Below are 25,638 nucleotides of genomic sequence, written 5' to 3'. Positions count from 1 at the left end.
GATGGTTGATGTGGACCATTTTACCTAACTTCATCTATACTCCTATAAAATACACGAGTTATGACAGATCTGATCGATCTCCACGGTCCACCTAAGTTGGTCAAACGGTCACCGTATAAAGTTAGATCACGTTTCTCCTTCTAAAAATATATTTAATTTTCTATTTTTTATACCTAGACATCTAATATTTGCCTTACATACATTCCAAAAATACATTCAATCTCCTAATATGTGTCTTCCATACATTCATTGTCAGATTTCTCCAGAGGGTACGTCACCTTTCAATTCGTCTACAGCGTTGGCTTTCTGGAGAGGGTGTGCCGCCATCCATGCATCGCCTCCACCGTTGTCTTCCACGAAGGTCACCTCCGTTGCGCTATCTGTACACCAAGGTATTATACGACAATTGTTTTTATCCCCTTATAAATAGGTCACCATATTGATCATTCTCATAGCGTTACTATGTACAACCAACTCTAGACGATACAGTCCCCTCCACCTTTCTGTCCAGTTACTCATTATCATCCTCCCTCCTAAATTTATATGATCATGTTATGAATTTCATGTACGTAAATCTCTCTTTTGTTATGCTATTTTTTACTTCTTCGGATTGGTATATACTGGATTAATTCCACGTATATGAAACATGTGTACAGTTGCTAGTAAGCTAAAATTTAAGACAACAGGACTGCTCCCAAATCATTGTAAGAGTTATCATTGCCATGCAACTCACAACATTGATTTGCTACAGTTAAGGACTCGTAAAATTATTACGAGATAATTGAAAAGATAATCTATTATAGGGATTTTTTAAAAATTGTCTAAAGATCACTTAGTAATACATCAGACGGCCTATAAAATAACGCCATTGTACTGGCCATGTATATTGTTTTAACTTTTTCACAATAACAAAAATCACAAATTGGTTTTTTAAGAGGGGAAATCAAGTATGGTAGTATCCGCCTATGAGCCTATCCGGCGATTTTTTTATATATTTCTTAAATCAAAAAATTATAAAAAATAGGCGTCTGTTTTGAAAAATTGCACATCTAAACTTCTTTCAACGAGCGACATATTTAAAAATAAAAATGCTATGTTCTATTGCTCCCAAAATTCAAAACACAATCGAAATTTTCATAAAAAAAATCTAAATCATTTCATGGTGTAGATGATACTATGATCTCTAAAAAATTAGACAAAAATATGATCTACAATGAGAAACAAAAAAATGCAAATTTCATTGTACAAACTCTGTACAATAAAATTTATATATTTTTTTGTTTCTTATTGTATAAGTAATTGTTTGAATTGAAAATTGTTAGGTAGCTATATTATAGCATCATCTATACCATACATTTTTTCAAAGAAGTTATTATTGTTTTGATAGTGTTTTAAATTTTGAGAGCATTAGAATGCTGTTTTTTTTAACATGTCATCCGCTGTAAGGGTGATAGATTTATTTTTTAATTTGTCGCCTGTTGAAAGAACGATAGATTTATTTTTTAATTTGTCATCCATTGAAATGGTGACAGGAGTCTTAGATATGTGATTTTTCAAAAAGACACATATTATTGTAACTTTTTATTTAAGAAATAAAAAAAACTCCCTATCGGTAGGCGGTATGTAACATTCAGGCCATGAATTTTTATAGAGAAGCCCATGAATTTGTTAGTCTAGGTTATTTGAACTGGGCCGCAGATTCATTCTGCACATATGGCCCGACGGATCACGGTTTGTATCAGCCCGTACCAGCACAAGCTTTCCTTCCCCACCCCACTCGCCGCCGCGCACCTGTTCCGATCGATCGAGAGAGGAAAAATGGCGATGGCGGCGGCGAGGAGAGCCCTCCTGACCCACATCCGCGTGCCGGTGGCGCGTCCCGCGGCGGCGGCAGCGGGGACCGTGCCCGTCGCCCGGCGGCTCTTGTCGTCCATGACGGAGGAGACGAAGGGGTCGTTCCTCGACAAGGGCGAGGTCGCCGACCGCGTCGTCTCCGTCGTCAAGAACTTCCAGAAGGTTGAGCCTGCAAAGGTGAGCGCGATCTATCTCGTAGCTGCGGATGCTTGTGCGGCGGCCTGTACGTTTGGTTCGGTGCGTGGATCAGGATCTGTTCTGGAGGGTTTAGGGTTTTCAGCTTGCGTCACCAGATGGTGGCGTCAGGGTGGTAGAGGGAATTGGGCGCTCCATGAAGAGCTCGGTGTAAACGTTTAAGTGATTGTGAAGCATTTAGTTGAGAAATCAAGTGATCTTTAAGCAGCGTTCCAGTTGGAGATGATGAAGGGGTAGAGGAGTAGGACACGGCAGCCTCTTTACTTTTGACGATTCAGTCTGATAGTTATGAAAGTTTGATTCAGAAATGACGAAATTCCTTAATTACTGATTAATGTGGTACTCATTGGACACTGGATAGTGCTCTGGTTTTGCATCAATGTCTTAACTAATTTCACGATGTCATACCTCGAGTTCAGTCTAGTTCAGATGTGGTGTGTTACCTAGCGTCAGCGGTCGGCGCTGTGTTTTATTTAGCTCAGTTTTAAATCTACAGTTAGCTCCTGTAGGTTTCGCTTGTCCTGTTTCTTTTTTTAGAGTTCTGGAGCTTGTGAGCATATGATTAAAAGAGCCTACTCTCATGATTGTAAAGTGGTCAAGTGGTGAACTGGTGATTGAAATAACGAAATATATGCTTAGATGACCACTAGAGCTTTTGTCTGCCCTATTGGAAATTGACCCAGTTTGTTGTCAGTCAATCTAATCCTTGGGTGTGTTTGACGGAAAACCCAAAATCATCAAATTGTGTAATTTGTCATTCTTTCACACCTAAATTTGGTAGAGTTTATCAATGAAAAATGTATTCACATTGTGTTGTATCAGTAGTGCTGTGCTTCGCTTAACTTGTAGTACATATTGTATTTCATGAAACAAGTACCGTTGTTACAGACCAAAATAATACTGCTTTTGCGGTTCTCAGTTTTGAAGTCAGTTTAACAGTTCTCCAGTTTGTGTTTGTCAGATGCAATGCAACTAGGATGTTGGCAACAGTCGTTTGATCTGTTATCTTGATATCCTAGACTCCTGGTCTTATTTACAAATCTCAACTATGTAGTCAATGCCTGCTTTGATTCATTTTTCGTTTCTCCCGGACTTGACTTTTTTCTGTACTACCTTTATTCCTTCTTAATGAAATGGCACGCAGCTCTCCTGCATTGTTGGAGAAAAAATTGTGCAGCGATGTTCACTTGAAATGTGGTGTAAGGAGTGTTGATTCTGATGGACACAGGTGGATGGCATTTAACATATTTTTGTACTGAGTGCCTCTGTTGGGGAAAATGCTTTTGGAGTAAAATCTTCAATCTTGTGGCAATTATTTGAACTAAGTTCCAGCTTGTAAAGCTGAGGTCAAGTAGGCTAATTTAAACTCATGTACAACTTGAATACTTTCAGTCAAGCTTAGTGCTGTACTCTTGCCTGCCAACGGTGCGCTAGATAGGCATATTTCTAATCATTTGATTTGGCACCTAAGGAAGTAAGGATGAGACAGTAACTCAATATGTAGCTTGAAATTGTGGGCTTAGTGATTTCAGTGGGCGAGAAACAGGTACGGCATTATTGTGCGCCTGCTACTATGCCTACAGATTGCTTGTAGATAATACAAGAAACAACATAACAGCACTTAAAATGTTCAAGAGTAAGGCAGGAATCACACTCTGGTCAGCCTGTAGTGCAGTGTTGTATTGAAATAATGTGATTTGCGTATGTTGAAAGTCAAAATAAATGAAAACTAATTGTTCTTAGGTCAGAGTGGTAGTTTCATAATAATATTTATACTTTGCAGTGGTGCAAATTAGAGCAAACAAAGTAGCTCTCTAGATCAGAACCATCATTAATCAGTTGTTGTTTCTCCATCAAATCTTGCAGGTAACGTCTACTGCACATTTCCAGAAGGACCTCGGACTTGATAGCTTGGACACTGTCGAGGTTGTGATGGCGTTTGAGGAAGAATTTGGCTTCGAGATCCCTGACAACGAGGCAGAGAAGATTGACTCCATCAAAACAGCGGTCGACTTCATCGCTTCGCATCCTCAAGCAAAATAAGGGCGTTCGCGGCATTTCTTGGTTTCTGCTTCATGTGCTTTTGCCTCCGGAACTTATATGCAACACAGAACCAATTTTCTTTACTTGCCCAGTGGGTGCATGATCTGAAGTTGTTCTGCTTGCACCTCCTGATGGATAGGAAGTTCTTTCTTTTTGTCAATCCGTTGGAATAAACGGTGTACAAGTTGGCTGTTAGTTGGTTTTGTGACCCCATTTGCAGGTGGTGAACACCTTTAACGGCCAAATTTGTGATACTGTTTGGTTGTGGCTAACTCGCTTGTGCGCTCGGGACACGACAGTACTCGGTAACATTTCAATCCTTGGATCCATTTGCCCCTCCTCTGGATGGCTGTGTGAAATGATGGAACTGGTGAAAGTTCTCAGCTTCGAAATGAGGAACCAAAATCAGCCCCGTTTCGTTCGAACTAGTATGTCCTGTGGATAGTCCTGCGAAGTGCCGAGCAGAAGTCGGTTTATTCAACTCATGCATACACGTAAAAAAAAAAAAAAAAAAAAACTGCATATTGAAACACTGATGTGCTGATAGGTGAGTCCCCACATGACAAAGGCACAGTCAGAGACACATGTGCTGATGGCAGATCACACCTTTATTTGTGGCTTCTTTTGCAGTGCGAAATGTATTTTACACAATTCAATAATATTTATTAGTAGGAAAGCATACGCTGACATAATATAAAATAAATAAGATATCATGCAAGTCATGAGATAACCCGGTCAGAGTATATCATGTCCTGGCATCAGCCATCAGGTTAGAACAGCGCGCCAATTTTTACCTTTCTAATAACGACTTTTTTAATAATATTATTTTATTGAAAAATTGTAAAAATAGTATTTGAAATCATAAAATTGCAAGAATTATCTATTGGCATGTGAAGTGCTGACTACGGACCAATCAGCACGCGGAGTGCCGACAGCCTATGTGGCAGTGGGCCTGGGGACTTATCGATAAACATGTGCTCATCGGCATTCCACGTGTCGACAGGCCTCTGGGTACACACCGAGATGGTTGTCGGGCTATGTGATAGCTGGTAGGCCTATCGGCACATGAAATGCTAACAGGCCTGTCAGGAACCGGCGTGCCGATAGATAAATTTTCTTTAATTTTTTTGTTTTTAATGGTTTCTTAATTTGGGAAGAATCATGTATTTAGTAAGGCACAACCATAGCAAAATTCAGTGTACATTCATATAGCCGGGTTAGGCATATGTCAGCATTAAACAATACCGCTTGAAATATTGAAATGTTAAACTGCGTGAAGCACCACATGCCATACACCGACTCTAACAACGATAGTGACATATTCGATACATTTTTCATTCTATCATAGACATGTACCGATGACAAACCTAGCATGCCTTAGAAAATTTAAAGAAGCCACATACATAAACTAACAATGACATTGACTTGTATGGTACAATTATAAAATAACATAGACATATACTAATTCTAAACCTAACATGTCATAGGGAATTGAAACTAGATGATTACTACTAACACTCTACTGAGTGTGGTGTGGGTACTTTCCCTTCCTCGCCACCTCAGGTCCATCTCACAAGCCCGACGTACCCCCTCGCGCTTCCTCTCCCTATTTCCCTCGCCTCCGCTTTGAGACGGTTCTACTCCTCTTCTTCTCTTCCTCCTGTAGGTGTTTGCGGGTCGCCTCTCTCCTCTCATCAGCTTCTATTTTATGGAATCTTTTCCATGCCACTCGGTGTTGGGTGTGTACGAGGAAAACACCTATTTCACTCTACTCAGTATCGATCCATTGTATGAAGTTGCATAGTGGCAGCGGAGACTAGCAAATAAGGAAAGATTCATAAGTGGTAAATGATAGATAATTGTGTTTTACTTTTGCAATATGTGAGTACCTGGCTATGGTAGCCACCACAGATGCTGCCCTCCAGTGGGTCATACTTGTAGTTGGAACACATGAAGAACTTCCTGTCGTAGGTGTTCGAGAATTCGTTGGACTTCCTAACCCTACACAGATCTCCACACCAGCACATCGGAACTTCAACCCTAGCAAGCAAAAGATCTGGCATTGACTTCTTCAAGCGAGGATCAGAGGCCATTTTGGTAAGAGGAGAAGGCTTTGGTTTGTTTGGACAAGTTGCCTCATGGGCTGTTATTTATACAGAAAATCAGTGATGTTTCATGGACTAAGTCAATAGAAATTTTGCTTGAAAACCTAAGTCTAAAAAGACTATTTCTGAAAAGGCTACATATAAAAAGTCTATTTCTGAAAAGGCTATATCTAAAAACCTACATCTAAAAAGTTTACGTCTGAATATGCTAGTTATGAAAAGCCATCTAGTTATGAAAAGCGTACATATGAAAATGCTCTATCCTAAATCGTTGGATTATGGTTAAACGTTACGATAAGTGTCGTACATAAGGCTTAGTGGTAATGTTAGCATAATTAATTCGCGATAGTGCATCTATAAAAGGGTTCACATAGTCCAAACTGTAGGCACAATGAAACAATGGCTACTAGAGGTGGGAGAGAGGGAACTAGAGGGTCTACTCGCGTGGGGAGGGCACTAGTGATATGGCTGGGTTCCTTTGGTCCTACTGAGTACGAGGAGCCACTCAAGAACTTCCCTTTGCAGGGGAAGAGTGAGTTTCTGTCACCTCATCATCTGAGGACTTACGACCACCTAAAAGGAGTGGTCGAATTGCTCCCATGGATACGACTGCGTTGTGCATATGTATGATGGTAGCATTAACAGAGGTTGTCGATTCTTCTGATGTCCTCTTGGAAGGGTGAGAGTGCCAACATGTTCAGTATCATATTTTTAGAAATTTTAGTCTTTAATTTATATGTATTTGCAGGAGTCAAATGACGATGAGAGCTGCCACTACACGACATGGGTCGATCTTCCCGTTGAACAGAACATCCAGGAGTACATCCATCACCTGCAATATCGTATCTTCGACCTGCAACATGAGGTTCATGCTATTCCAATCCCTTAAGAGGAGTACGAGCTGGTCATCCACATCGACGATCCTACCATATGCCTCGATCCCTGGTGCCCCCTACTCATGTCACCAAAAGTTTCCTCCTCCTTCTCCTCCTCCTCCTCCTCCTTCACCACCACCGAAGGCGCACTATGGTGATGGGGGATTTTGGGAGTCAGGAGAGTCTTCGCAGTTTATTCTAAGTCAGTATGACTAGAAGCAATGTATCCCGATGTGTTGCCTTAGCCTTACGTTATATTTTCTTGTACCGTGTTGTTTGTAATTGAATAATTCGTACCATGTCATGTAACATTTTATTCTGGTTGCACACGTAATAGTAGTAGGGTTCGTAATGTGAAGTTTTTATTTGGCAAGTTGCAAGTGAATGGTTTACAATAGATCCTACTACGTGAACAAGGGTTTGTCCCCCCTTCTTTCATGTGCTGCTTCGCGTTCTGCTTCTTTGCACGACGGCATGCTGATATGATTTATTGCCTGATAGATGGCACGCTGATACGGTTCAAAAGAGTATACGATTGCATGATGTTATTCTTTGGGAAGGAACGAGAACACAGGTAATAAAAACATGGTTGATAACATGGTGCTGACATAAACATCCTACATGAAATGGCAACCACATAATAGAAATAACATAAATATGTCCAAGTACTATCTAATACCACAGTCAAGGGGGTCACCATGGCCACAGACACACTTGTTAGGCACACCCATCAACCTATGCTAGCCAACTGCTCTATGACGCAAGTGGTCGGTGGAGTATGTCAAGGGCTAGCGCTGAGGGTGACAAGGCGTGCATCATCTGCAGGGGTGATAGGGTCGGCCTGCGACAACTACGTCGGTAGAGGTGCCCCCATTGTTTGTGATGGGCTCTCCTCATCGAGTGGAACCATGAACCAGTCGTTCGGTAGGGAGTGCGTCGAGCTACACGCAACGTCGAAGGAGTCTGGAACTGTTGCATGGTAGCACCATGTCAAATGTTGTGCATCACATAATAATTAAATTGTAAGGTGCAATCCTGAGTGATCAAATTGAGAGTGACGGATCTAGAACTGTAGCACCCGCGAAGAAACCTGGAGTCGGCATGTAGCACACCGGTGGTGGCTGAGATGACGATGTTGGTTCTGTGTCGAATTGTGGCGTCGTAGCCTGAGCATGTGCTGGAGACCTCCTATGTGTGCTAGGTTTGACGACGTCCGGTAACCTCTGGCACAAAGCACGTCGAAACCCATCGAGGTAGCAACGTGCGAGCTGACACAGACCAACCATTAGCTCGGCTAAGTCAACTTGAGGTGCGACCAACTCCCAGCGGTCCACGAAGTTTAGTAGCTTTATGTCGATGTCCCTGCACGTGTCGACTGCAATGCATGAGATAACACATTTAATATAAGAATGCAAGTCTGTAGAATATAATAAGTCTCACGTACCATGGCATGGTACGCCACCGTAGGCTCCATAACGGAAGTGTCGGTGATCTTTGGCTCGTGCTGCGGTGGCTCCAAAAGCACTATGATGCAACTAACCTGTGTCGCCATGTGGAACCAACGCAAGTACACATCCTCCGTCGACGAGTCATGAGGGACGCTAGGGGTGTGGAGGTCTACAGCTGCGTTCATCCACTGCTCCAGCCATGGCTGCATCTTTGCCGTCCAGGTTTCATTGTACGTGATACCCTAACCCTTCCTCGCCATCCTGCAAGACAAAGTTACGATTATGGAATTGAAAACATGATTAGTAAAGCACCTGTAACAAGAAATACTTACATGTGACTACTGTCTGTTGGTCGACGCTCCAGGGGAAAGTGCTGATGATACCCGAACTGCCTGTACACCCTGTCCGAGTAGTAGGGCTCGACCATGATGTCGAAAACCAGCCACTACTTTGTAAGCCAGAGAGCATGGTCCCCGTTGTAGGGATCAGTGACATCCTAAGAGGGAGGTGAATTAGGACACCTTAAAAGGACAATGATATTGCCTATAGGGGGATGAATAGATGTTTTTGTAAAAGTTCATACCCTTATGAAATTTGTCCTAAACTCGCAGCAGAAATAAACTAACAGATTTTTCACAAGTGAAAAATCTAAATATACTAGGCTCAAATAGTGCACAATCACCCTAAACAAATGTGAATGTCGCAATCCTAGTTTGACAAAGATTATTTAAATCTAGCAAGATATGCAGAAAACTCTAATCGGATGTTCTGAAGTTACTGCTCCTCTGGTGTTCTGATATTGTTCATTGGAACATCCGATCAGTGCAAAATGACAGATTTGAATATCAAGAAATTAACTCAATGCACATACAAATAAGCATACCAGCATGAATATCAAATTAATACAGAAGAGTAAGGAAATACGGAGATAAATGATTTGTTACCGAAGTTCGAATTTCCATCGATATCCTACGTCTCCGTTGAGGAAGCTTAGTCACACTTGAGTCGGGTCTTTTTCAACTCTTTTCTTCACAAGGTTGCACACATGCACTCCTCATCCCCCCTATAGCCAACTCTTCCTTATCTCCGGAGATGGTGAGTTCCACTAGAACTTTCGGGCCCTCTCACAATCTTCACTTGAGGAGATTGCCGGCAATCACACCACCAAGCCGTCTAGGAGATGGTGGACTCAAAGAGTAACAAGCTCCCAAACTCATGCACGATCAACGCCAAGTGTTCAAAAGCACAAAACTAATGCAACATATGCGAGCAACCCAAGCTCCACACACCTCACTCTATCCTTACTAAGCTACAAAGACTTGATTCTCACAAATTCTTCGATAGAAAGGAGAGGGGAGCACTCAAAGGTGGAACACTAAGTTCTAACATCACTTCTCAGCACCACAAAGCCAGCCAAAAATCCCCCCAACACGCTAGGAGGACAAGGGGTATTTATACCCCACTCTGAAAAACTAGCCATTGGAAAGATTTTGCACTGATCGGAACATCTGATCCACAGATCAGAACATCTGATCCTTCAAATCCAAATGGTTAGATCTGGAAAAAATAACACATCGGAACATCTGTTGTATGAATCGGAACATCTGATCTAAAACTAACCCCAAATAAAGAGCACCGACTTTCTTAAAATCGGATGTTTTGAACACATCGGAACATCTGAACTATTCATCAGAACTTCTGATCAGCACAGCTGACACTCAGAAAAATGACGATAATTTTTTATCTCAATGTTCGATTTTAGTAAATTTGGACTCTATGGAAAGCTTATTCAGATGGCTACACATCCCTACTAAATTTATGATCTCAACAATATTGGATCAAAACTAGGAACACTCTGAAAGATGATGCTAACACTTTCATCTATTGTATAAAGCTTAATCCCCCAAGATTAAACTAGGTACCATATGGAGCATGCCAAACATCACTAAGGATTGGCTACAACCACTTTTCACCACTAAGGCCAACAACAAAAAGTGTTAGATCTAAAACACATTTTAGATACCCCAGACTGCTAAAGCGAACTCTCAACACAAACCCATCCCGCACTAAGCACATGGTTTGCTTACTCGACACAACAATTGAGCAACGCTTTCAGCAGACCCTCTTGATAGTATGGCTATCAATCCTATAATTCAGTCTCCCACCAAACTCTTTGAGACTGGCAAAACTAGTTATACCTTTTTCTTGAGCAATCCTATCGGACTTGACGAACATATCATCTAAGCCTTGGCACTTCTCATGGCTCTTCAAGGCTCATCATCAACTCCTCTTCTCTTGATGATGATGATTATCCCCACTTCCATCTTGATCTTCACTTGATCTCTGGAAGCTTAATGAATCTCTCTTGATAGCTTACCATGCACCAAGTATAGGAGACTTCACTTTTCACGTCATCTTCATTTGGTTCACCCCCAAGGCACGAAGCACATGGGTTAGTCCATAAAACTCAATTGACAATCTCATACCTTTAGTCACTTAATTTTCACAAGTGACTTAGTCTTCACGCTTAACATCAATCTTCTTGAGCTTCTCCTTCATCTTATGAGCATCACATAGAGCTCATTGATCTCGATGCATCTCTCTTGATCTTCATGGCATTCCTCAATTAATCCATTCTCTATCAATCATGCATCAACTATGGAACATACTGCAAACAATTCTCAACATAATTGTTAGTCCATAGGCATTATCATTAATTGCCAAAATCACACTTAGAGGCTAGATAAACCTTCAATCTCCCTTATTTTGGTAATTGATGACAATCTCACTAGATGGTTATATTTAAAAAATTTAAGTTATAAGTATACATCTAATCCGAAGGCGAATGTATGCAAAGAACATGTTTTGAAAACATGAAACATCACAAACATATTTGATGTTAGTAGAATTAAACATAAGTATATAGAAAACTCTCCCACAATCTATACATGTGTGAATGAATCTTGAATACCATTGCATGTATTGTCTATCTCAAATTTTGGATGGAGTTTCCTTTATACATATGAAGCAAGCATAATAATGTATATATCAAACTGAATATGCAATCCAAAGCAAAACCATGCAACTTATGCATGAAAAAACCTTCACCTCATTCCTCAAAGGCATAATCTTTAAAACTCCCCCATAATCAAAGCCCTCTTACAAATATAACATATGGTATAAATTCTCCCCTAATTAATATCAATGTCAAAATGGAAGAATTTTGGAGTACTTGAAAATAGAGAGGATTTGTCCAAAAAAAATTCTCTCCTAAGAACATTAGCCCTATCCCAAAAAAGGAATCATCAAAAGCTAATGCATGGCCATATATAGAATGATCTCCCTATGATATGCGTATTTCTCATAATTTCAGTAAAATCAAATACACTTATCCAATTATAAACAATGTGAGGAGATCATGCTATACAATGGGCCAAAGGGGTTTAAAGAGATGTCAAATAAGATTTGAAAAAGATACCATAAAAAAGATATCAAATGGAATTGTAAAAGACACCAATTAAAATTTCAAAAGATATCAATTAGATACCTACAACAGATGCCAATTGAAAGAGATGCCAATTGAAATAGATACCAATTGAAACAAATTCAATCGAAGGCAAGTCAAGCATGAGTCCGAAATTAATATCCAAAACACAAGTGCAATGGATTATGCTCAAATTGAATATAGCAAAATTGTTGATATTACAATTAATTTTTCATTTATCACAAAGAGTCAATATCTCATAAGCTTATATGTTCAATAGAGTCAATCAAAGCGGACTATAAACCTCAAGCAAAAGATTTTGCCATTCTCAACAACATATAAGAGTAATTCAAGCATATGATATGAATTCTTTTGCGTATCTAGGATTGGATAAATTATAAACACGATTATAGAGCTCTCACAAAAATATGCTACTTCAAATTGTTCATATTTGCAATAAAAAGGCTTTTAGCCACTTGCAAGAAAAATAAATTTTCACAAATTATTTTCATGCTATGATGCAACCTACACAAGGTTGAATCTATGGCATTAAATGCATGAATTAAGAACAAGTTATCGAGAAGACATTGGATTTATGTAATAGATTATTGTTCATCCTAGCTTGGCTTCATTTTGATACGATCCTTCTTTATTATTCCAATTGAAATTGAAGGAGAGAATCTTCTTTATAATACTAATTGAAGGATAAAGATCTTCTTCATGAATTCCAGTTGAAACAATCTTCTTATTGGAAGGACCTTCATTTTTATTAACCCAAGCATCCAATGTATTTTCATTGTACCTAAAACTCATTGAAATACAATTTGATCCCCGAACTCATTGGGTCCGAAGATATTAGCAAAAATCTCAACACATAGGGTAAACTCTCTCATAAACGGTGCATATTGATTTGATATGGAATTGAAACCAATTGATAGATTTAAAGCATATACCAATTGAAGTCAAATAAAACTCTATACACATTTTAGCCATATGTAATTATATAATATACCATGAGAGAGGCTTACTTTATATGTTGAATCAAAGAAAACAAACATGTTATAGATATTAACAATTACATTAAACAAGCATGCTTATCGCTTCCAAAATCGAATAAAGATATAATTTGGACAAAAAAATAGCATATAAGACATGAAGAAGATACCAATTGAATGGTAAATATCATAAATAATGTCCAAATTACATCTAAGACAAATGATCAACAAATAACCACTCATATATTTCAAAAAATGAACTAAGTGAAAAGATTTGAGCAAATGAAGATATGAATAAGTTGCAAATATGATCAAAAACTTATCTCAAACAAGTGTATTGAAAATGATTCAAGCGTTGAGATAGCATGCTCCCATAAACTCTAAAAGGCAAGTTTTCTTGAAGAAACCAATTTTTCTAGCATAGGAGTTAAAGGAAATCTTTCACAAAGAAAGAAATCATTAGAAACAAAAATTGAAATGAAGTTGATTAGCAAATATTACCACTTGTATCATTGTCAATTGTAGAAAAATAATGGTATATGGAGATATCACAAGTTGGGATTTGCAAAATGGCATATATTAACTTTCTTAAAAAGAAGTATATGAAGAAGGTTTAGAAATTAAGCACCATACTTCAAATGCATTCTTCATAAAATCAACCATCACAAGTAAACACATAAAAAGCATAGTTGATTTGATCCGAATGAGAAAATGATTCAAATTAAAATCATGAGATTAAATAGATCACTAAAAAAGTACCAAGAATCTCAAGTTTCAATTAAAATCAATATGAACCAATTAATGGATATTTTGAGACATTAAGTCTTAAATAAGCTTATCATACCATATAGATGCTAAATAAGCAATAATATCAATTCTAAGTGGTATTTCTCAAATATTCATAATTTATGAGTAAGTAAGATGCACAAAGCATAATACTCTCCCATAATGTGATAATCCATTAATTTCTTCAAAGGGCAAATAGAATTCAATGAAACGATTAAAATCGAATAAGGCTCCAAAACCACACCAAACACATGAATGTGTAATACATACTACCCATATTAGTTATATGGTCTACACATGCTAGTTGTATGGGCAAGCAAAGCTAAATGTGTTTGAATTATAAATAAGATCATATCAAGAATGCAATAAAATTTATACATGATAGGATAAGCATAAACTCTAACACAAGTATAGATACAAAACCTACACATGCAAAGATTTAGAAACCTTCAATAGTTTATGGGTACATCGGATGTTCCAATTTTGAAATTGGATATTCCGATCAATGTAAAACATCATATTCAGAGCAACTCAAAGATAACATCGGATGTTCCGATGTTTCAATTGGATGTTATGATTTATGTAAATTACTAAAAATCAGAGCTACTTGAGTCTGGTCAAATATTCCAATTTTGCGATCGGATGTTTCGATATGTGTAAATTACCAGGTATTCTACAGCCCAAAACAAATTGGATGTTCCAACACAAGGATCGGATATTTCAATATATGAAAAATTCTAGAAATTGTGTAGAACAATGAATCTAACATAATGATGAGAAATACGAATTTAAGGCATTGCAATATAAAGTTACCTTCAAAGAGTGACATTGGATAGAAGATAATTATATTTGCTCATAACTTGACTTTTTATCAATTAGATAAATCTTCAAACAATTTACCAAGTTTACAATGCCCTCCATTTCACATATTGATCAATTTTGAGCTTTTTGGTCCCCAAAAATGTTGGGTTCTAAGACATTAGTTACAATAGGCTTGGTAACCCAAATTACCTTTTTATTCTTCAAGCCACATTAAGTACCAATTAATTTTTGAAACACATTGCCAATTTTATCACTCCCAAGCAAATAATCATTATTGGTAATTTGAGGCTTATGATGACTACCTTGGTGATATGATGAAGATAAATATCCCTTCTTGCAGCATGTATAGCATATTTTGCCGCCTAGCCTCTTCACTTGAGTCTTTTTGCCTTGATGACCATTTGTTTGACCCTTTTGCTGGTGTGATCTTGAAATAGCTTGGGACCTCTTCTTTTGTCGTTTGTCATTTTTTATGAGAACTTCCTTGATGTCTTAATGATGAAGGAGCTTATTACTTCATAGACCTCTTATCTTGTTATTTGTTATCAAGGCTAGCTTCTTCTTCAAAGGGCAGTCCCGAACATGATGACCCTCTTTCTTGCACTTGAAGGAGGTGATGAGTGTGGTTGTCTTCTTTTGACCTTGACCCTTCTTCTCAGTATTGTTGGATTTGCTCTTCTTGTTGAAATTTAATCCAAATCCACTTTTATCGTTTGGATGCCTTTGGTCAACTAGCATCTCATCAAGAGTGGTATTACCTTTAAAGCACCAAGTCAAATCTTTCTTCAAAGAATTAACTTGATCCTTGAGCTCCTTAATTTCCTCTACAAGGTTAGTTTCTCAAATAGAACTAGAGGGAACAATGTTGTTAGAGCAACAAGGAATAATAGACAATTCATCATTGAATATATAATTTCCATTAAATGAATTGTTACGACTAGCACATGTTAAATCTCCCATTTGTTGATAATCTCTAAAAGGCTACAAATACATGTTAAACTCAAGAGAAAATGTTAGAGTACTTGAGAGAGAGCTTCATAAATTATGATCTAATAAAATAATACCACTTGTGTGAATCCAATTGAAAGGGTTATGTGGATACCATTTAAAATAGAAAACATAGATCACAATTTATGAAACTCATATAATATGATCTAAACTCCCCTTATATGTGTGCATACATATGATGAGAGTGGAACATATGCACAATTAGACAATATGTAGAGATAGGAAGTTTAAGTCATATTATGAATGAAAGTAGCTCGAAAGATCAAATGAATTGACAATAATACCAATTGATAAATAAGCATTTCATACCTCTGTGGACTTATAGATTACTCCATGAGACTACAAAAGATACCACTTAAAACACATAGTATATGCTCCTCCTAAATATGTGCATATGAGTGTCAAATACTTATGAGAGACATGCACTTGTCATTGATAGTAATGACAAATTTATCCTATAGGTTGGACTCATGGCATATAAAGTATACCAAATGGGTTGGTTCCACCTCCGGTCTTTTCTCCCAACCATATATGCAACCACTTTGTCATTGTCCTTCTTCTTGAGCTTGTAGTGGTTGATTTTGGTCTTGATCTTGTAGTTAGTCTTGGTGTATATGTTGGAGGTCTTATTTGAGAAGTTTATTATCTTTTTCTTATTCTTAGTCTCCTTGACTTTCTTGCATTGGAAGGACTTATGGCCTTCTTGATAACACTTGAAACATGTCATGGTGGAATCCTCTCCAAGCTTGTTTATCATGTTGTCACTGTTATGTTGAGGAGATTGGACATGATTATTGTTTCGATCTTGCTAAGTCATTTTTCAGCTTCTCCACTTCTTGCTTAAGCTCATAATTTTCTTATCCAATAAGATCATTATATGATTCTACAATAATATTCTCAATACATATCTCATTGCAAAGGGGTAAGTTAGATAGATCATTCAAATTATCATAAGAAATAGAAGCATCTACCTTAGGATTAAAATTAAAGAGAGAGATAGATTGCTTTAAAGGGACCTTAGGTTGAGATTTAATGCTCTCAAGTTTTGCCTTAAGCTCTCCATGCTCATTATTTAGTAATTGAAATTTGCTCGCTAAATGTTTATAATTAGAAAAAAAAAGTAGCATGAATGTCATTAAGAGCATTGAATTTCTTAAATTATTTAGCTTGTTTCTTTAAGACCCTTTGTTGCTCATTTATCGAATCAAGAAGTTCTTCTTGAGAAGGTGAATCCTTATTGGATTCATCATCACATCGCTTTTCATACTTTTGGGCATAAGACACTTGTGTGATGATGACTTTCATGATGACGATCTGGATGATTAATCTTAGTGTCGATCCTTTTGAGGTTCTTCTCCAATCATGAGATGAGCTTGATAATCTTGGAATCAATTTTTTCATCGCTTGAGGTGCTTTGCTCATCTTCTTCATCGCTCTCTTCATCTTCATCACCATCATCTTCGCTTGAGCTTGACTTATGCTCTTGTCTTCTCATCTTGTCTTTCATGTGTGGACAAGAAGCTTGCTTACTTGTTAGAAAAGGTTCTTGGCACCGGATGAGGATGAACCTTCAACCTTCATGTTCATTGTCATCTCATGGGTAATGATCTTGACAAGAACTTGGTTTGGAGTCATCTTGTTAATGTTGTCGTTGCCATGGATAATGGACACAATCAACTTGTACTTTGAAAGAAGATCTTGGAGTATTTTTCTCACCACTTGATCATCTCTAATTTGTGTCAAACCTAGCACATTGATCTCATTGACAAGAATATTCAAATGTGAGTACATATCATTAGCACTTTCATGGGCAACTTGTTTAATGTTATTAAGCTCGGAGACTAGCACATGATATTTCTTATTGCGCATATCCTTTGTGCCTTCATGTATTTCAATGAGGTTAGTTCAAATATCATGAGCATTCATAAAAGAATATACTTGATCAAATGCATTAATGTTTAGAGATGATAAAAGGATACTCCTCGCTATAGCATCAAATTGCCTCTCCTTGTTTGTGAGACGTTGCTTCATCCCATCCTCGGTGACTCTCCAAACATCTAAATATTTAGCTTGAAAATGACAAGTCATTAAAATTTTCCAACGAGAGAAGTGAGTGCCGTCAAAATATAGACGTTGCTTGTTTACCTTTCTAGAGTTATTTGCTAAGTTTGGTTATACGTTGTAAATCTTTTTGAATGGTAGAGTAGACACACTAGATGAATCTAGAGTATATTTAGATATAAATTGATATATGTTTATCTTATGAAGTTTTTGGAAGCAGGTCCTAACTCATCCTTCTTAGGACCTCACCGATCTCAACAATTTTGGTATCAGAGCAAGTTCCCAACCTTGTATTTTGTAGTTAGAACCTCATGCTCTTAATAGGCTTAACATCCTAGAGAGTTGTGACGTCCGGGGTAGGGATAGATATTGATAGATTGCAAGTAAGTAAATACGTAAATGTAAATATGGTAGAGAGAGAAAACTCAGCATCAATCACCTAGGCTATAGCTCTCGGACAGCACCCAGTTATAGCCCTTAAGCCACCTAGGCCTCAAGTAAGTTGAGCCGCCAAGCCATCAAGGCAAGGTCTCACCACAAGCCTCTCTTCTGGTTAGTTGTAGGGCTGTCAAAAAAGCTCGAGGGTCATGAGTTACTCAAACTCGGCTCGTCACATATTTGATTCGAGCTCGACTCAACACAAAATCAAGCCAAGCTAGAGACCAGGCCTAAGCTCACGAGCTTTTAACGAGCAAACTTGAATAGCTCAGTCAAGCTCGTGCGTTGATTTTCTCTAGCAACTTTGCTCCAATCCCACCACTTTGAACCACCCAAAGGCCCAAGATCTTCTGGCACAAGGCCCAAGTAGGCAAACCAACAACATGCATCCAGGCCCACTCCTGTAACTTCCATTCCCAAGTCATTGTGTGTGTTGGTGAAGAGAACACACCCGAATAGCCACAGCAAGTACGCCTCTAGGTGTCATCGCACTCTCCAGTCCTCCGACTCTGCTGTGAGGAGGTCCGCATGGAACTGCTCGACCCGGACCTTTGTCGGACCATGCTTCGAGGTGAAGTCCACTTGCACTGGCTGCTGACCCTTAGGGATGACTACGTTGAACCTAGTGAGTAGCTCGTCCCTCCACCCGGCAAGCAAGTCAAGCCCATACACTGGAGGCCCTGCTAAGGGCAAACCAAGTAGTATGGAGGTATTCTGCAGCGTGACGGTCATCTCACCCACGGGCAGGTGAAAAGTATGTGTCTTCGGCCTCCAGTGGTTGACATGCGCAATGAGTAGTGCCAGGTCAAGGGGAATTCAGGGGGCCTGATCCCTAGTCAGGTCAAGGAGATGCGCCACCAGAAAGAGACTCGATGCCCTAAACCTACGACAAATAAATATTGAGAGTAAAATATTAGGGAATTTATAACAACAAACATATAATGAAAGAACTTATTACCTCAAGATCCAATGCTGGTCAAGCCTCCATTAGTGGTCCAAAGTACGTAGCCGCTATGTGGGGTGCAGCTCAGAGCCCTCCAAGTGTGTTCGATGCGTCACATCGATCACCGGGTCGATGAGCTCCATACCTAGAAGCAAAAAAGATTGTATTGCATAACATAATGAATATTACAAGCATATAATAATAAAATGCAGAACACAATGAAAATCGAACTTGAAGTAAATAAAACTTATACAAAAATGCACAAATCAGAAACATTATTACAAGAAAAATATCAGCTTTTTTGAATACATCATATAGTACAACAAAGTACGAATAATTACAATAATTCATAATATTACAACACATAGTCAGATAATCCGAATATTACATAATACAACATGATCCAAATATTATTACAAGAGGGGAGGCCGCAAGTGCCCCTAGGTATGTAACATAGCCTAGAGGTGTAGGAGGAAGATGTTAACTCATAGCAATAGCTAGAGTAGTGAAGAAGATGAGCAGTATGGGGTGGAGTCATAGCCTAAAGAGGCGGTGACCCCGGCGATGATGGTGTGATCATGAGTGTTGACGTTGCGGCCTGGGAGGGCATGCAGCGATAACCTTGTTCTCGGTGGTGTGAGGCACATGCTTGCAGACGATGGACCAACGACGATGATCCGGTGCGATGACAATGTGTAGACAGGGCAATCAGAAGGTCGCGGAGGAGGGGCTGTGTCGACGAGCGTGTCGTGTCATACCATGGCACCATCAGAGGAGACAAAGCACTAGAGAGGTCGAAGTCAAGACAATGGAAGTCCGGAGGTGAGGAACATCGACGGGTCTATAGGGCGACGAAGTAGACCAATCTATGATGGGGAAAGATAGAGAAAACCCGATATGAAGATTGTTGATATTCATATGAATTTTAATGTTTTTCCTGGGCTTTTCTTCTAGGCTGGGCTTCTAACCCATTTGCTTTGGCGAGCCCAAGCCCATGCAGTGAAGCACAAACGGGCATCAGCTCTGCTAGGTCAATTAAGCAAGGAGGATGCGTGTGCTTGGTGAGAGAGGGGGGCTCGTGGCGGCCAGTGGGGAGGCAGTGGCACAACCACCTCCAATTCCCTCAGGGTCATGGGATGGATGGTGTCGTTGCTGCCTCTATATGGGTGATCGGCTCCTCCTAGGAAGAATGTAGAGAAAAACTTGATTTTCCCCTTCCTCCCTCACTGTTTTCCTCTTCGATTCGGTTGACATCTTTGATTTGGAGTTGAGTGGATTTTAGGCTCCGGTCTTGGTGCTTCGGTGCTTGAAGAGGTTGAGTGGGAGGAGCTCCTTTGTTGTTGCTTCTCGGAGTTGTACACGTCGAGGCTTGCCCGCACGAGCTGACACGGTGCAATGAGGCTTTGTATCTTCGTCTTACTTGCCGGCGGCAATGATGACGAACTGGATTTCTAGGACAGCAGCTTCTTTGCCTATGCCTTGCCTCAATTGATTTTGCTTTTAAGCGAATCTCACTATGAGTATTTCGGTTTCACTCCTCTTTTCCATCTCTCTGTTAATCTAGATAGCTTGGTTGAAGTGAAATGCTCTGTGATGATAATAGTACACTAAAATTGGATTGATCTGAGTACATTAGTTCAGGACTATGTAGTTCACAAGTTATCGGTTTTGTTTGGTTGATTCTCTTGACGAGCGCTGCTGCTGGTCCAGTTTGGTCAATTGTGACCAATGTACTATATGAACTCATTGTCCAAATTAGTCAGCGAATGAGTTGTAGAGCTACTGCTCGTTGGTCATTCTAATTATAGTTATGATCCGATTTCATTCTCTGAATATCTGTACTTTGGAATAGAACAGCAGCATTGTCACTTTAATCTTTCTTCCAGAGTTGGTATACAGGTTCTAAAACTAGTTGAAGGCTTAGATTCTTCCCAATTTATGATGTGTAGCTTGCAATATTTAGGGGGTAGGACTTCAACGGTCCTGGGGCCATTTGTTGCAAACAATCTATGAGCTCTTTTATCTATTTTATTCACTTGATGTTCAGATTTGTTAGTACACATGTTTATTATTCTTATTACTTGGGAACTGCAATTGATCACTTGTGATATCATGTGTAATGGAGATGATATGTCCTGCTCTTGTACTTTTGGTTTTGGAATATTGATGTCCATGCTCATTTTATTGCATTATATGCAACAATCCAGAAATCCAACTACTTCTGAGATGGCTAGTTCTTGCTCCTCTACCTTACCACTGTCATCTTCGGACGCGATTAAGCCTAAAAGCTTTGATAGGACCACCTTTAAGCGTTGGCAAGCCTGGACGAGGCTATGGTTGATGAAGCTCGGATTATTCTAGGTCCTCACCAAAGAGCCACCCGCCCCTCCTAGGGAAGCCATACAAGACGAGGTCGAAAGAACACGTCTCAAAGTGTTAATGAGCCATTGGGAGAAGGCTAATGCCTCAACCCTAGCACACCTTTTGGCTATCCTATTGAACATGCTCTTCGATGTCTATGTGGTGCTTAGGGAAGCACATAAGGTATGGTCAGAGTTGAATGACAAGTACACTGAAAGCAACAACGGTAATGAGTCCTTCATGGTGGCTAGTTACCTGAACTTTTGTATGGAAGATGGTAGATTGGTCGTGGAACAGATCTATGAGTTGCAGCTGATTGTGCAAGACTTAGGCCAGTATGTTTGTGTCCTCCCTGAGAACTTTCAGGTTAATGTCATCCTAGCCAAGCTGTCCACTTCTTGGCGTTACTTTGTCACTACGTGTCGGCACTTAAAGTAGCGGTTGACTCTTAATGAGCTCATCACTGTTATAAATATCGAGGAGAAGTCCAAGGAAAGCTATGGTGGGGTGAAGGCTCCCGTTCAAGCTAACCTTGTTAAGCACAAGAACCATCCTGGAAGGAGTGTGAAGAAAAAAAAGACCCAGCATGGATCTTCAGGATCGAAGGCTAATGCTATGAAGAAGAAGAAGAAGAAGAAGAAGCCCGAGATTGTCTGCTATGTCTGCGGTGGGTTGGACCACAAGGCCAATAGATGTTATGATCGTAAGGGCAAGGGGTCGACACCTGAGTAGCAGAAGGTAATCAAAGCCCAAGTGCATGTGGCGGTTGCGACTTCTAATGATACTGCCAAAAGCGACTCCACTAGTGGATATATATTTAAGATCTTTATGGCAAATTCAACTGTAAGTTGGTGGGTTGATACAAGTGCTACAAGACATATTTGTGTTGATCAGACATGTTTTACTTCCCTACAGGGCGTAGATGGTGGATCCGTATTGATGAGTGAGCTTGAAGTTGACTTTCGACAAGACTTTTGTCTTGAAGGGTGTGCTGTTTGTGCATGCCATGACCCGTAATCTACTCAGTGGATCAATATTGTGCTGGCAAGGAGTAAAGTTAGTCTTCGAGTCAAATAAAGTAGTGATGACTAGATGTGGGTCGTTTATAGGAAAAGGCTATGATTGCGGAGGCATGTTCCGCATTTCTATTCTTGATAGTTCTGCAAATATTTTCTATTCTTCGTATTCTAATAAGAATATTGATATATGGTATTCTCATCTTTGTCATGTTAATAATGAAGCAATTGTGCATTTGAGCAAGATGGATCTTATTCCCTCATATAATTATGACTAGAGACATAAGTGTGAGGTGTGTGTGCAAGCTAAGCAGCCCCACAAACTATTTCACTCGGTTGAGGGGAGAAGCACCTCGCCACTTAAGCTGATCCATTCTGATCTTTGTGAGATGAATGAAAATTAACAAAATGTGGCAAAAGATACTTCTTTACACTTATAGATAATGCTACTAGGTTCTGTTATATCTATCTACTTAGAACAAAAGATGAAGCATTAGAATATTTTAAAATCTATAAGGCTGAGGTGGAAAACCAACTAGGGAAAACAATAAAGAGACTGAGGTGGGGAATATATTCCCAGATATTTCTGCGAGTTCTGTGAAGAAAGTGGCATAACCCATGAGTTTACGCTACCATACTCACCATAGGCCAACGAAGTAGCCAAGAAAAAGAACTGAACGATTTGTGACTTGGTTAACGCATTGTTACAAAGTTCTGGTATGAGTAACTCATGGTGGGGTGAGGCTATTCTCATAGTTAACTATGTCCTGAACAGGGTCGCTACCTAGAACCGCGAGGCAACCCCTTATGAAGGATGGAAGGGGAGAAAACAGAATATGTCCTTTCTTCACTTGGAGTTGTTTAACTAAAGTACATGTTCCCTTGCCGAAGAAAAAAAATTAGGATCAAAGACTGTCGATTGTGTCTTTCTAGGGTACGCTCACCAGAGTACCGCCCATAGATTCCTAGTGGTCCATTCTTGGGTCTCAGATATTATAGTCAACTCGATAATGGAGTCACGGGATGCGACATTCTTTGAGCATATCTTTCCTATGCGAGCGAAGAAGGTTGACATCCATAATCTTTTAGTTGATGATCCTGCTCCTCAGAGTGTCAGTGACACGGTTCCTGAATTGGAACTTAGGAGGAGTAAGAGGCAAGGAACTGGAAAATCACTGGGAGATGACTTTGTCACCTTTGTCGTGGATGATGAACCATGAAACCTTTCAGAGGCATACGCTTCTTCAAAAATGGAATACTGGAAGAGAGCAGTCCGTAGTGAGATAGATTCGACCATCACTAACGGAACCTGGGAGTTAGCAGACCTCCCAGTCAACTGCAAGCCGGTCAGCTGCAAATGGATCTTCAAGAGAAAGCACAGACCCGATGGTACTATAGAAAAGTATAAGTCCCGATTGGTGGCTAAGGGTTTTATGAAAAAGGAAGGTGAGGCCTACTTTGATATATATTCTCCTGTTACTAGATTGCCCACTATCCGCATGCGCTTAGCACTGGTAGCTTTCGCATAATCTCCTTGTGCATCAGATGGATGTCAAGACCGCTTTTCTTAATAGAAAGTTTGATGAGGAGATTTATATGTAGCAGTCGGATGGATTCGTAGTAATACGATATGAGAGTAAAGTATGCAAGTTAATCAAATCCATGTATGGTCTTAAACAGGCCCCTAAGCAATGGCATGAAAAGTTTGATACTGCACTGACCTCAGTGTCAATGAAGCCGATAAATGCGTGTATTATCGATATGGTGGGAGGCGATGTGTCATTCTATGTTTATATGTGGATGACGTATTGCTGTTTAGGACTGACTTAGAAATGATAAACCAAACTAAGTATTTTCTATCTCAGAACTTCGATATGAAAATCTGGGAGAGGCTGATGTAATTTTAAACATCAAGTTGTTAAAGGGCGAGAATGAGATAACTTTAAGTCAATCTCATTATGTGGACAAGATGCTTACATATTTTGGAATGATAGACTGTAAGCATGTAGCTATGCCCTATGATCCAAATGCTAAGCTGAAAAAAATGTAGGTTATGGGAAAGATCAGTTAAAATATTCACAAGTGATATGTTCCCTCATATACTTGGCCAGTGCAATTAGGCTAGACATCTCGCATGCAATATGCAGGTTGTCATTATACGTTCAACCCAGGAGATGATCATTGGATAGCACTGGAGATGATACTTAAGTATATGAAGGGGACAAAGAACTTAGGGATACACTATTATGGCCATCCTACAGTCATAGAGGAATTCAGTGATTCCAACTGGATCAGTGACTCGGATGATATGAAGGCAACAAGTGGATATATTTTCACTCTAGCAGGCAGAGCTGTGTCTTGGAGATCATCTAAACAGACCATCCTTACTCGCTCCACAATGGAGGCTGAGCTAGTGGCGCTAGACTCAGCAGCCGTAGAGGCAGAATGAATCCGAGTACTCCTTTCTAACCTGCTGATATTGGATAAGCCAATTCCGGGTGTTCTCGCCTACTGCATAATCAAACCGTTATGGTTAAAGTAAAGAGTAGAAAGTACAATATGAAGACTTAAAAGTATATAAAACAGCGAATCAAGTCGCTCAGGCATGCAATAGAGATGGGTATAACCGATGTGGATTATATTCAGTTTGAAAGGAATCTTGCAGATCCTTTCACAAAAGAAATGGCTAGAAAAGTCATTCAAGCAGCATCAAGAGTGGGATTACTACCCATTGATAAGGTTCACACCGGTAGTAACCTATCCTAGGAGATCGAAGATTCTGTGAACTAGACTCTAGGAAAACAAGCTATGTGGATACAAGAGCAAATCAATCTCATTTGCTGCTTTGCTCTTCTGTAGGAGAGGGCGAATTGTTGGCTCTTAATGAATTCAGTGTCGTGTGGCAATAAATATCGTCCTATAGGACATCTAGGAGAATTCACCTATGTGAGTGTGATTGTGTAGGACATCTAGGAGAATTCACCTATGTGAGTGTGATTGTGTAGTCACAATCATAGAGAAGCCGATTACTTCTCTAAGTGGTACTCATGAATTAAGGTACATGGACATAACTATAAAGTTCAACTCGGGAGCTAAGGCAAAAGCAACCTCGTACAAGGTGTTGTATATAAGGAGGCTCTCGCATCACCTCATCCTGTGTGAGCCAATTTATATGCAACTAGGTATTTGTTCAAACCCGAAAGA

General features: G+C 39.5%; 1 protein-coding gene across 1 annotated transcript; it reads left to right on the top strand.

Annotated features, from left to right (window-relative positions):
- Nucleotides 1-1,698: 1,698 nt before the first annotated feature.
- On the top strand, nt 1,699-4,346 carry LOC133885825 (acyl carrier protein 2, mitochondrial-like). The gene is made up of 2 exons (XM_062325578.1): nt 1,699-2,031; nt 3,916-4,346. The coding sequence occupies exons 1-2, from the start codon at nt 1,714-1,716 to the stop codon at nt 4,090-4,092; spliced, it is 495 nt and encodes a 164-aa protein (XP_062181562.1). The 5' UTR covers nt 1,699-1,713; the 3' UTR covers nt 4,093-4,346.
- Nucleotides 4,347-25,638: the final 21,292 nt, after the last annotated feature.

The sequence above is a fragment of the Phragmites australis genome, chromosome 11, assembly GCF_958298935.1.
Source record: "Phragmites australis chromosome 11, lpPhrAust1.1, whole genome shotgun sequence".
In the NCBI taxonomy this organism is placed as follows: domain Eukaryota; kingdom Viridiplantae; phylum Streptophyta; class Magnoliopsida; order Poales; family Poaceae; genus Phragmites; species Phragmites australis.
The sequence above is the reverse complement of the archived record's forward strand: the minus strand, read 5'-3'. Positions and strand labels throughout refer to the sequence as shown.

Coding starts and splice junctions, on each gene's coding strand:
- LOC133885825 (XM_062325578.1), top strand. CDS start 1,714: ATGGCCCGACGGATCACGGTTTGTATCAGCCCGTACCAGCACAAGCTT. Junction 2,032..3,915: donor AGAAGGTTGAGCCTGCAAAG/GTGAGCGCGATC, acceptor CAAATCTTGCAG/GTAACGTCTACTGCACATTT.